The sequence below is a fragment of the Juglans microcarpa x Juglans regia genome, chromosome 4D (genome assembly GCF_004785595.1).
Source record: "Juglans microcarpa x Juglans regia isolate MS1-56 chromosome 4D, Jm3101_v1.0, whole genome shotgun sequence".
In the NCBI taxonomy this organism is placed as follows: domain Eukaryota; kingdom Viridiplantae; phylum Streptophyta; class Magnoliopsida; order Fagales; family Juglandaceae; genus Juglans; species Juglans microcarpa x Juglans regia.
Window position 1 is genome coordinate 10301106 of NC_054600.1, and position 13448 is coordinate 10314553.

The 13448-nt window shown below is 40.7% G+C and overlaps 1 protein-coding gene across 1 annotated transcript; it reads right to left on the reverse strand.

The window, feature by feature from the left end:
- Positions 1 to 7122: 7122 nt before the first annotated feature.
- On the reverse strand, positions 7123 to 7497 carry LOC121260122. The gene has a single exon (XM_041161972.1). It carries the CDS (start codon positions 7495 to 7497, stop codon positions 7123 to 7125), a length of 375 nt encoding a protein of 124 aa, XP_041017906.1.
- Positions 7498 to 13448: the final 5951 nt, after the last annotated feature.

A 13448-nucleotide genomic window follows, 5' to 3' on the forward strand; every position in this document is an offset into this window, starting at 1 on the left:
TAGATGTACTCGACCGCACTACGTGCAAGCACTGAGCTCGGCTTTGAGTTTGTTTGTATGGATGCTTGCCTGGTAGGTTGTATGAGACTATTTATTGCTAGCGAGGAGTGTATATTCATTCGACCATTTTTGTTTTTTATGTCGTTAGCGAATTTTTGTCCCTTGATGTAAATTTTCTTTGGCATTTTCTTTTAAATGTTGACGTTAGAGTTTGTTTACAATAACCCACGCTAAGTGGTTAGAAAGCCCATCGACCCCCTGGGTCTATCTCAGGCAGTTGTCAAGTCTGTCGATTCATTCCCAAAGGTAACCCTCACGAGGCAGTTGTGGAGCTTAGAAGCTCGTTTCCTAAGATAATCCGCTGGCAGCAGTTGTGGTACGAGCATCAACACTTGGTATTTGCTGGAGATGACGATAGTTGGGAGATAGACTTGGCTTTCTACGCAAGGATCGGGCAATCAAGGAACTTGCACCACCCATGTTCGCACTTAGTCTAGGGACCCGACTTGTACAAGTGGCTTGGGTAGTCAAGGAACTTGTCCCGCCTATGTTCGCGGCGAGTCTAGGAACCCGTCTTGTACATAAGGGCAGGGCAGTCAAGTGACTTGTGTCACCCATGTTCACGGTGAGTCTAGGGACTCGGCCTAGACTCGGCTTGTACACAAGGGTTGGGCATCCTTGGGACTTATGCCACCCATTTTATCGGTGAGTCATGGGACCCAACTTTGTGCACGAGGGTCAAAGCAGTCAAGGGGCTATCATTGTGTGCAAGGATATGCAGCACTTTAGCTTCGTCATGGTGCAGGACTTGGAATGTTGCATGAGACATGTAACATGTGGTCGAGAAGCACGGTTGGTTGAGCCCTTTTTTGTATGCGGCTAGAGGATCCCTGTTGGTCGATCAAGCTATGGGGGGTCGTTCTTTGTTGGTCTAGCAACTCTTAGTTGTGTCAAGCTACATTGTGCACCATGTTGCCTCTTAGTGGCCAAGGAAATGTGGTGGTCGAGTAGGTGGCAACCTATGGCCGAGGAGTTGAGGTCGAGAAACCAATGGTCTGAGCAAGGGGTTGCCAGTCGTGTACGTTGCGTGATGGTTGCCTGCGTGAATGGCTGGGGAAGAGGTGGCCTAAGTAACTCAGTGGTCGGGAAACTCACTACGATCAGTAAACTCATTGTGGCCGAGGAACTTGTGGTCATGCAACTTGGGCGAGGAGCTGATGGTGGCTGTGGAGGAAGGTGAACCAATTGTTCATCGCGATCGAGGAGGAAAGTTAGGTGGCTAGTGGGAAAGGTTCCACCGTCCTTCTCAGTTGCCAACGACCACTACGCCTGCTTGTCCAGTCATGGCTGCTAGTGGCCATAGCAGCCCGTTGGCAGCTAGTGGGTAGTAACTTGCTAGCTTCTAAGTGCTTGATGGCGGGGAACCAATGGGAGACTGTTGCTCGTGACTCCGTCTGTGCGTCGAGACTGTGTTGTGCACCAAGGAGGTGGTGGGCTTTACATGCCTGCCACTGTGAACATCTCGATCGGGTGGGTCTATTGTGTTCCTCGATTGGAGGTGTTTCAGCCGCCATGCTAGTTTGGGAAAGAGGACTACTGCACTAAAAATATAAATCGCTGATGACTCTTGTGGTGGCCGCTGGTTGCTTCACCATCTCCCAAGTGGCCGGCGGGATGGATCCCATTGGCCTGTGGACCTTCCATGCTATGAACCAGGCAGACCAATCTCCGCCAATTCTATTCAGTCATCCACTAGAGCACTCACTGGTAGGCAGAGCCATTCATGAGGGGTGGCGAGCAACCACACCTTACCACGAGCCACTAGGTGCATGGTTACGTGCACCTATCTATCAGGAGCCCATGTGTTGTGGCCCACGATCAAGCCACCAGCCATGTCGAGACAAGGTTAGACAGCCCCATAGCAGGCCCATGGGCATGCCATGGGCCCTGCCATGAGACTCCCAGGATGCCCAATGAGGCTGGTGACCAGAACAGCGCTCGTAGCACACCCAGCCTGCCCAGCGCTCGCACGCCCAGCCTGCCCAGCGCTCGCACGCCCCTTGCGCACAACCCAGCAGCGCCCAACCCAGTGCTTGACACAGGCCATGCCAGCTTGCCCATGCAGCAGCCCCAGTATGCAGCCTCATTGCCCAGGCCCCTGCCTAGGCCATGCCAGCCAGGCCATCACCCAGGCCATGCCTGGGCCATGTCAACCACATGCCAGCAATCTTGCCAGCAATGTCAGCCATGGGCGAGCCTAGCCCATCCATGGGCTCATGTATGCCATGGGCCAACTTGGCCCATGCCAACTATGTTATTGCTTATTATTTATTTTAATTAATTTATTTATTTTCCAAGGGACCTATTGGGGGTTTCTAACTTGTAATCATTATAAATAGGATCTTTAGTCTTTGCATTTACATCTTTTGAACCTTTGGCAAATTTCCTAAGTGGGTAAACTTATTCTTGAGATCAACTTTCAGCACTTAGCACTTGGGCTACTTGGGTGCAATTCGTGAATCCCTAGTAGAGAATCATCACCTTGCAATTCGTGAATAGATGTGATTCAATCTATCTATCTTGTTCTTTTTATCTTTAGGGTGCAATTCGTGAATCCCTAAGGATCAATCAATCTTATGAGTATTTTCTATTCCATCTCTTGTCTTACATTTTTTATCCTTTGATCTTGTTATTTTATGTGCATTGTTCTTGAGAATTCATAGTGTTCATCCATTGTTCATTGCCATCATCCACGCATTGTCTCATTTGATCCACCCAAACACCAAATTTCGACCACTATAGTGTTTGCCCTAGCCCACCTTCCATAAATTACCTTGCCGCCCTCTCCATAAAACCCTAGCCATATTGCCAACATACACCACTCAACCAACCCTAGTTTTACCCTACTTCCTATAATATCTCACTTCCCATAATTGCCCTTCATCCCTCAAATACATTGCCCTATCCCTGAGTCATACTTACCATACTTGGCTTGCCCATAAATTTTCCCATCTCCATAAAACCCTAGGCGCCAACCTCAAGCCTCTAAAAGGTAATTACTTCCTTTTATGAGTCTTGCCTTCATCCATCAAAACCATTGACCTAGCCGAAACCCTAATTGCCTCCCAACTTTCCATACATACAGTTACCATATTCGGCCACGCTATAAGTCTTTCCTTCAGCAAACCCTAGCCATCCCCTCAAGTTCCTATACGGTAATCATTTCATTTTTGGAGTCTTGACTTCCTTCCATTTCAAATCCCTTAATTTAAGGAATTGTTAATCCCCTTCAATTCCTTAAATGACTCTTCCTAAAATCTCTCAAGTCAATCATTAACTTGCCATCCTAGTCAAAACCAAATCCCCACTTATCGTAAGAGATTCCTTCCATCTTAGAATCTTTCCATATCTGTTCTCAAATCATCCAACTCTAGTGAACTCCCTCCAACTCGCCAACCCTATTTCCACCATTCCCATTTCGGCAACCCTAGTGCATTGCACCCCAAAACCCTAATCCATTCTCATAGCCCACGGCAACCCTAGTGCCTCTTACATCCTAAACCCTAATCCCTTATCCTAGCTAATCCCTCCATCTCGCCAACTATAATCCCAGCCTTCCATTTTGGCAACCCTAGTTGCCTTGCATCCGAAACTCTAATTCCTTATCCTAGCCACGCCAACCCTAGCCACCCATGACCCAAAACCCTAACGTCACCTCACTCATCCAACCTAGCCCATCATCTAGGCGTCATACTCAGAGAAAAGTCTAGCCGCCCACATTGATTTGCCTCCACTAAACACTTAGCCTACCCAATTCCATCATCATTCCCATTATCCCATTATTCCATCACTCCAGCATCAACCCTTTGTTGAAGGCCAAACAAGTTGGCAAGGTCACTCAGTCATCATCCTCACCAAGGCAAACTCGTGGTCCTTAGTATTAGGGATAAGATCCATGGGTGAGGAAAGGTTTACTCACCCAATTTTTGTAACAGTGTTGTTAATAAAAACAAGAGTCGAAAGGTCGAGAATACTTATCTGGGGAAAAATTTAACTTTTCATTCAGAGATTATTTCGTAAGCCAGAAAATCATCATTCTCCCACTTCCAGTGTAGAAAATAAATTGATCCCACAGACGACGCCAAATGTTAATGTCAAAAAACACATGACAGGTTGAAATGGATGTTACGGTGCCAATATATACATCCATAGTAGTAAATAGAAAAAAAATACGTGAAATATAAATAGAGATGGAAACACAATGATTAATGTGGTTCAGCACGACGCCTACATCCATGGATCATTAGGAAGGAGAATCTACTATAATATGTGTATTTTATAGTCTCTCATGGACCCTCATTTCTTCTTGCACAATATAGGTTAGAAACATCTTTTCTGGAAAAGATAATATGTAACGCCCTGTACCCGGAAGGGTCGGAGGGTTACTACCTGTCACTTACAAACCTGTCTCTCCAAGTATCTAAAACTCCAAGGACATCATAAATAGTACACAATCTCATATTTTCCAAATAACCATAAAACAAATTCCATAAGTCATCATTACAAAATAACATAAACCAAGGAGGGGTCCACAATTTTCCAATAATCTCAATGAAATAAAACGATACATCTTTACATCTCAATAGGTCCAAACAACACAAAGTACTTGAAATACTCAAGTTAAATCCTTATCCAGCCAAACTCCAATTTCTAATCCTGACCCCCAGCTGGGAAATCAATGTCATCTAAAAAATAATAAAGATACGAGGTGAGTAATCCACAACTCAGTAAGCAGAGAATATATACCAGTATGTAAACATGAGCTCTTTTTAGAAAATTTAGTATGCAGGAGCAAAACATTTCATTTTCATGTACACATCTCAAAATGTATTATCAGAAAGAAATCCGAGTGACTTTTCAATATTTTCATATTCATAAACCATTTTCATATTCAAATACTATTTTCATATTCAAAATCGCTTTGGCGTAACATAACTACACGTCTTCATCTTATTATAATATATCATATACAATGTTTAACCCCTGTAATAGGGTTGTGCTATCTCCGGTGGCCAACCCAGGCAGTATCATATTATAAAACTTCCTCTTTTTTAATCTTAGAGCCCCGAGTGTGTACACCTTAAAGAACACATAAAAGACCATTTTGTTTACAAAATAGGTGCACTCATATCATATCATATTATGTTGGTGCCAATCATATCACGTGAACTAGTATCATCATATCAACACCATATTCAGAATCAGAATCGAATCAGATAAGTATGCCAAAGGTTTTTCCTATCTATATCATATCAAACCACGTGCTGAACATATTCATATCATTTCCATTTGATCAAAAACAGATCGAAATCATTTTCATATCACATGTAGAAAAATTCACAGATATCATATTCGCTCTTTTACACATTTTAGAAACATGTTAAATATTGCCCATGTCTACACAATTCATGTCAAAAACATTTCTTTTCTCTCTCATACATATCTCATGAGTGAATGTAAAACATATACTAAGGTTGTTTTTTACCTTTTCTTTTTAAAACAAAATGCACATTTTTTTTTTTTTTACAAACCAATCTCAGTTCATTTCTTTTTATGCAAAACTAGTATATGAACTCCACTTACCTGGACTTCGTAGCCTTTCAAAAATTTCCTCAAAAATGTCGAATAAATATTAATCTTCACCTATAACATTATCACAAAAAGTTTTCATTTATAAATTTCCAATCGAACACGTATTCCAATATTTAAGTCTAAGATGCTAAAATAACTTAATTTAAATTCCTCAGAAACCTAAATTCACGAAATCCTAAAATGTTAATACCTCCCAAAATTCCAACTAAAATTCTGACTAAAGTATTAAACCCTAACTTCTTTACTATTGAAAATCAAACTATCATATTTAATACTCTGTAACATAATTATACCAAAAATTCTTTTTAAATTATACATAAAGACTATTTAACAAACTAGGTCATGATAAAATTACAACGTTATCACTTACTTTTAAAAAGAGCTTCACTTAAAAATAAATTTAACTTACCAAAATCATTTCTGTAAACATGGAAAATATAGAGTTTACAAATACGTATTAAAGGTTTAAAACACAATAATTGAACTTGTAACTCATAGGTAATAATGTAATTTCATTTATTTATTGGACAGACTATGCAATGGCTTTTGAAATTTTTTCTGATCACTTGAAAATGTGATCAAATGGCATATCAGTAATCATTCCTATTCTATTGGGTTACAGACGTACCTATATATATCAACAAATATATATATATATATAACTATTTAAATCCACAACATGGAAAAAACAGAGAAAAGGAGTGCAGCGGCGAGAGCTTATGACCAAACCGAGAGTATGTGTGGAGGGGCAAGGCACGACGAGCTGGCTAGAGGAGCTACGGTGCCACAACTGTAGTGCAACAGAGGCATACGGCAGCAAGGCTACCTACGCTGGGCAGTGAGAGCTAGAGAGAGACGCACGGTGAGAGAATGAGGGAGAAATCGAGAGGGAAGAACGACCAACTAGAAATGGTGTGAGCTTACCGGGGACCTTGAGGCAGTGTGTGGTGGATTTGTGTGATGGAAAGTCCTCGCCGACAGTTTCTGTGGGGTCACAGCGCGGTGGAGCTCACGATGGAGGGAGATTGCAATGGCTTGAGCGTTGCTCTGTTTTGGACAGCTACGACAAGGGATTTTCGAAGGCTTGCAATAAAGTCTATGCGGCGTTGGGCAGCAGCTTTGTGTGGATGAGCACGGTCGTGAGGTCTGGCCAAAGATTCACAATGGAGAGTGGATGACAGACCAGCTTGGGTGGCCGAGGCAAGAAGAGAAAAATAGAGGCAATAAATCTAGGGTTGAGAAAAGCTTAACATATATATGAGCTATAAATGGAAAACTAATAAAACCTAAAGAAGAGAAAGGAATGGACGTGCATGAAAGAGGAAAGATGGCGTGAACCCATGCGATGTGAATTCTGGAAGCGTTTTCCACGGGCCTAGGACTGGTAGCAGGCTAGGTCTCACATCCTCCCTTTTACAAAAATTCCATCCTCATAATTTGTTATAAAATGTCAACACTCCCATCGAAAAGTCATGGGTACTTATCTGGTATTTGTTCCTCCAACTCCCAAGACGCTTCATTAGTAGCATGATTATTCCACAAAACTTTAACCAATGGGATAGTTTGAGTCCGTAACACTTGTTCTTTCTTTTCCAAAGTCCGAACTGGTTCTTCCGCATAAGTCATATCCTCCTGAATTTGAAGTGGTTCATAGTCAAAAATGTGCGTCGAGTTGGGAATATATTTCCTCAACATGGAAATATGAAATATATTATGCACTCCCACAAGTGCTGGTGGAAGTGCTACTCTATAAGCCACTGGTTCAATCCGGTGAAGAATCTCAAAAGGCCCAATATATCTTGGGCTTAACTTGCTCTTCTTTCCAAATCTCATAACTCGTTTCATCGGTGTTATTCTCAAAAATACTTTATCTCCAACCTCATACTCTAATTGGCAGCGACGTTTATCTACATAACTCTTTTGTCGGCTTTGAGTTGCTTTCATTCTAGCCCAAATGATATCTATATTCTTTGTGGTTTGCTAAATAATCTCTGGTCTCAAAAGTTTCCTTTCACATACTTCATCCCAATACAATAGAGATCTACACCTTCTGCCATACAAAACCTCGTACGGTGCCATTCCAATGCTAGCCTGGAAACTATTATTATAAGCGAACTCGACCAATGGTAAATGTCGCATCCAAGTTCCCTTAAAATCCATCACACATGCCCTCAACATGTCTTCCAAGATTTGAATAGTTCTTTCTGACTGTCCATCTATCTGAGGGTGAAATGCAATACGGAAACTTAATTTAGTATCCATTGCTTCCTGTAAGCTTCGCCAAAACTTGGAAGTGAAACGAGGGTCTCTATCCGACACATTGGATACCGGTACCACATACAACCTCACTATCTCCCGCACATACAACTCAGCTAGTTTGTCTAGTTTATAAGAAACTTTAATGGGCACAAAACAAGTGGTTTTCGTCAAGCAATCCACGATCACCCATATAGCATCTTGTCCACTCAATGTCCTTGGTAGGCCTGTCACAAAGTTCAGAGATATGCTCCCACTTCCACTCTAGAATCTGGAGTGGTTGTAATAATCCTGCAGGTCTCTGATGTCTTCCCCTATTGGCAAGTTAGGCATTGTTCCACAAATTTAGCAATTTCTCCTTTCATACCCACCCACCAAAAAGACTCTCCCAAGACTTAATACATTTTGGTACTTCCCGGGTGAACTGTGTATAAGGAACGGTGTGCTTCTTCAAGAATTATCATTTTCAGTTCTTCATTACCTGGCACACACAATCTACCTCTAAACCTTAAAACTCCATCCTTGAAAACGCTAAAGTCAGATTTGCCTCTGTTCCCGACTTCTTCCACTAGCTTTACCAACTCTAAATCCACTTTCTGAGCAGCTTTGATTCTATCTATTAAGGTTGGTTGAACTATTAAACTGGCCAAGAAGTACTTGTATCACTCGTGATAACCTCAATACCGGTTCTTTCTAGGTCCATTAACAGCATATGTTGAGTGGTAAGGCCTGCAACTACTAGTCCCATTGATATCCTACTTAAGGCATCGGCTACAACATTAGCTTTTCCTGGGTGATAATTGATGGTGCAATCATAATCCTTGATTAACTCCAGCTATCTCCTCTGCCTCATATTTAATTCCTTTTGGGTGAAGAAATATTTCAAACTCTTGTGATCTGTATAAATTTCGTACTTTTTCTCATACAGATAGTGTCTCCAAATCTTAAGTGCAAAAGTGATTACCACAAGTTCCAGATCATGTGTGGGATAATTCTGTGTATGCTTTCAGTTGGCATGAGGCGTATGCTATAACCTTCCCATGTTGCATCAGTACGCACCCCAATCCAAGCCTTGATGCATCGCTATAAACTACAAATCCACCTCTAGCAGTGGGAGCTGTTAACACTGGAGCCATCACTAATCTCCGTTTCAACTCTTGGAAGCTTTCTTCACACTTTGTTATCCATTCAAATTTATTATTTTTCCTAGTGAGTGCTGTGAGAGGAACTGCTATCCTGGAGAAACCATCAACAAATCGATGCAAATAACCTGCCAATCCCAAGAAACTTCTAACCTCATGAATATTCTTCGATGTCAGCCAATTAACCACTACATCCACTTTTCCCAGGTCCACTGAAATACCATCTTTCGAAACTACATGCCCCAGAAATGTGATTGAATCAAGCCAAAATTCACACTTCTTCAATTTAGCAAACAACATTTTATCTCTGAGTGTTCCAAGTACCAGCTTCAAATGTTCCTCATGCTCACTCTTGCTTTTGGAGTATACCAATATATCATCAATAAAAACAACTACAAACTTATCCAAAAAGTCATGGAACACCTTGTTCATCAAATCCATGAATATTGTTGGGGCATTAGTCATACCAAAAGGTATGACCAAAAACTCATAATGGCCATAACGGGTCCTAAAAGCTATCTTAGCTATGTCTTTTGCCCTGATCTTCAATTGATGGTAACCCGATCGAAGATCAATCTTTGAAAATACCTGAGCACCCTGGAGCTAATCAAACAAATCCTCTATACGAGGTAGCGGGTACTTATTGTTTACGGTCACCCGATTAAGTTCCCAGTAGTCAATACACATTCTCATCGATCCATCCTTCTTCTTCACAAAGAGGACTGGAGCTCCCTAAGCTGATACACTGGGCCTGATAAAATCCTTATCCAACAGGTCTTGCAACTGCTCCTTGAGTTCCACTAATTTAGACGGTGCCATCTGGTAAGGTGCTTTTGAAAGGGGCGTTGTGCTTGGGACTAGTTCAATAGTAAATTGTACCTCCCGTTCTAGTGGGAGTCCAGTAAATCTTCTGGGAAAACCTCTGGATATTCCCTAACCACAGGTATCTGCTCTAACTTCAACTCCTCTTTTGGTACTTCTACCGCACAGGTTAAGAATCCTTGACAACCATCACATAAAAATTTCCCAACTTGAATGCCAAATATGATGGGTGGATGCAACCTCACTTTCGAAACTGTGAACCGAAATCACTTTCTTTTGGGGGCCTAAATATCACTTCCTTTTTAAAACAATCTATACCGGCGTGGTAGCAAGCTAGCTAATCCATACCCAAAATCACATCAAACCCGATCATGTTAAACACTATCAAATCTGCTGGCATTAATCTTCCCTCAATTGATAAAGGACACCCTGGTAGAATCTCGTCACAGACTACCAAATTCCCTGTTAGGGTCGCGACCACTAACTTGGACTTTAACTTTTCGGTTTCTAAGGTGCAAAATCGAGTATATGTCATGGAAACAAACGAATGTGTCGCTCCCAAATCAAATAACACAGTGGCATTATTAGAAAACAGAGAAAGAGTACTTGTGGTCACAATCAACATCATTCATGAACTAAAATTTCCAAGTCTTAATCTCAGCCCACAAACTAAAATCTTAAAACATAACAAAGAAGTCATACCCGTGATCACGTCATTCCTATCTTCAGCCTCTCCAGGTGTCAGAGCAAAAACCCACGCAGGCGCCGTTGTACGCTGGATGTTGCCTCACGCTATCCCTATGCCTTAGGTGGTGGTGGCTGGTTGCTATCCAATTGCAAAGGGTAGTCCCTGAGATAGTGATCTGACTTGCCAAAACGGTAGCATAGTCCCGCTTCCTTCCTGCATACTCCGGCATGTACTCGGTTGCAAGTTCTACACTCATATGCTTGTTGGGTGCCCTGAACCAGCCTATTACCTGAGCTCCTACCTTCATTCCTCTTTTTCTATGCCAGAATGATGCCCCAATGAAATAGTCCTCTTCCTCTGATCGTGTAATGTAGCACTCCTTTGAAGGCTTCATTCAAAAACTGTGCCCTTATCTACCAACTCTAAGAAGTTCTGAATCTGGAAGCCACTACTCGTTCATAAAGTTTTTCATTCAGCACTTGTTCAAATTTACGCACCTTCTTTTCTTTATCAAGAATTAGATACGCAGCAAAACGGGATAATTCAATGAATCTAGTTGCATACTGGTGCACCGTCATGGTTCCCCGCACCAAAGTGGCAAATTCCATTGACTTATCCTCTCGGGCCGAGCTTGGGAAAAAGCACTCAAGAAAAATCTGCTTAAAATGCAGCCAACTGCCTATTTCTGTCCCCCTGCTTCTCAGATAGTTCTTTCTGAGATCCACCATCTTTTTGCCTGACTGGTCAGTTTGAATGTAGCATATGCCACCTTTTGTTCATCTGTACAGGTTAGCGCCCATAATATCTCCTCAATATCTTGAATCCAATCTTCTGGTTGGGTTGGTTTGCCTTTCCCATCAAATGAATGGGGTGCATCCGATTAAACTGTTCTATGGTATAGCCTCCTTCATTAAAGTTGCGTTGGTGACCCAAGGGGTTCTGCGCGAGATCATCTATTAATTGATGAGCTGCTACTCGCAGTACTTCGGAAGCACTCGTGTTTGCTTCCCTTTCGTTCTCGTTTGCGTTCAAGTCTGACATCCTTCGTTCTCGTCGACAAGGTTGCATCCTGACAAAATAACTTGGATTTTTATTATTCGTTTCCAAATTTATAGCGTTCATATAAACATAAATAATTAGTTATAACCATAAAAACAAAACATATATATATTACCTCAAAGTTATAAAGGTACCTACAATAAACAGGAAAGAAGTACGCGTAACAATAGAAATGATTAATCTCCAAAGTCAAAAAAACTAAACAACATCAAATCTATTTAAAAGTCTCTGGAAGTAGACCAAACCACAAACAACATGAATTCAGCTCATAGACCCGTAAAATCCAACACATCAAAATCATTCCTAAGGTCTGCAAATTTTAAGCCCTCGAATACACATAATATTCTACCTTATAGTCCGCTCCACTATCACATCAAATCTGAAAACGATTTCATAAAGCCTCTATGTACTCAAAATCACACACACTATAGTCTGCAGAATCTCAAACCTAGCTCTGATACTAACTGTAACGCCCTGTACCCAGAAGGGTCGGAGGGTTACTACCTGTCACTTACAAACCTGTCTCTCCAAGCGTCTAAAACTCCAAGGACATCAGAAATAGTACACAATCTCATATTTTCCAAATAACCATAATGTAAAATCCATAGGTCATCATTACAAAATGATATAAACCAAGGAGGGGTCCACAATTTTTCAATATTCTCAACGAAATAAAACGATACATCTTTAGATCTCAATAGGTCCAAACAACACAAAGTACTTCAAATACTCAAGTTAAATCCTTCTACTAACAATGGTACTCTTAGGTACTCGACCTTCTATCCTTATCTAGCCAAACTCCAATTTCTAATCCAGACCTCCAGCTGGGAAATCAATGTTATCTGAAAAATAATAAAGATAAGGGGTGAGTTATCCACAACTCAGTAAGCAGAGAACATATACCAGTATGTAAACATGAGCCCCTTTTAGAAAATTTAGTATACAGGAGCAAAACATTTCATTTTCATGTACACATCTCAAAACGTATTATCATAAAGAAATCCGAGTGACTTTTCAATATTTTCATATTCATAAACCATTTTCATATTCAAATACTATTTTCATATTCAAAATCGCTTTGACGTAACATAACTACACGACTTCATCTTATTATAATATATCATATACCATGTTTAACTCCTGTGGTAGGGTTGTGCTATCCCTGGTGGCCAAACCAGACAGTATCATATTGTGAAACTTCCAATTTTTCAATCTCGGTGTCCCGAGTGTGCACACAGGAAAGAACAGATAAAAGACCATTTTGTTTCCAAAATGGGTGCACTCATATCATATCATATTACATTGGTACCAACCATGTCACGTGAACCAGTATCATCATATCAGAACCATATTCATAATCAGAATCGAAACAGATAAGTATGCCAAATGTTTTTCATATCCTTATCATATCAAACCACGTGCTGAGCATATCCATATCATTTCCATTTGATAAAAAACATATCCAAATCATTTTCATATCACATGCAGAAAAATTCACAGATATGATATTCACTCTTTTCACATCTCAGAAACATGTCAAATATTGTTCATGTCTACACTATTCATGTCAAAAGCATTTCTTTTCTCTTTTATACATATCTCATGAGTGAATGCAAAACATATACTGAGATTGTTTTTCACCTTTTCTTTTTAAAAGAAAATGCACATTTTTTTTTTTAACAAACCAACCTCAGTTCATTTCTTTCTATGCAAATCTAGCATAGGAACCCCGCTTATCTGGACTTTGTAGCCTTTCAAAAATTTCCTAAAAAATGCCAAACAAATATTAATCTTCACCTATAACACAATCACAATTTTTTTTTTTTATA

Bases quoted from the DNA above. Each gene is read 5' to 3' on its own strand.
- LOC121260122 (XM_041161972.1), bottom strand. From the start codon at position 7,497: ATGAAACGAGTTATGAGATTTGGAAAGAAGAGCAAGTTAAGCCCAAGA.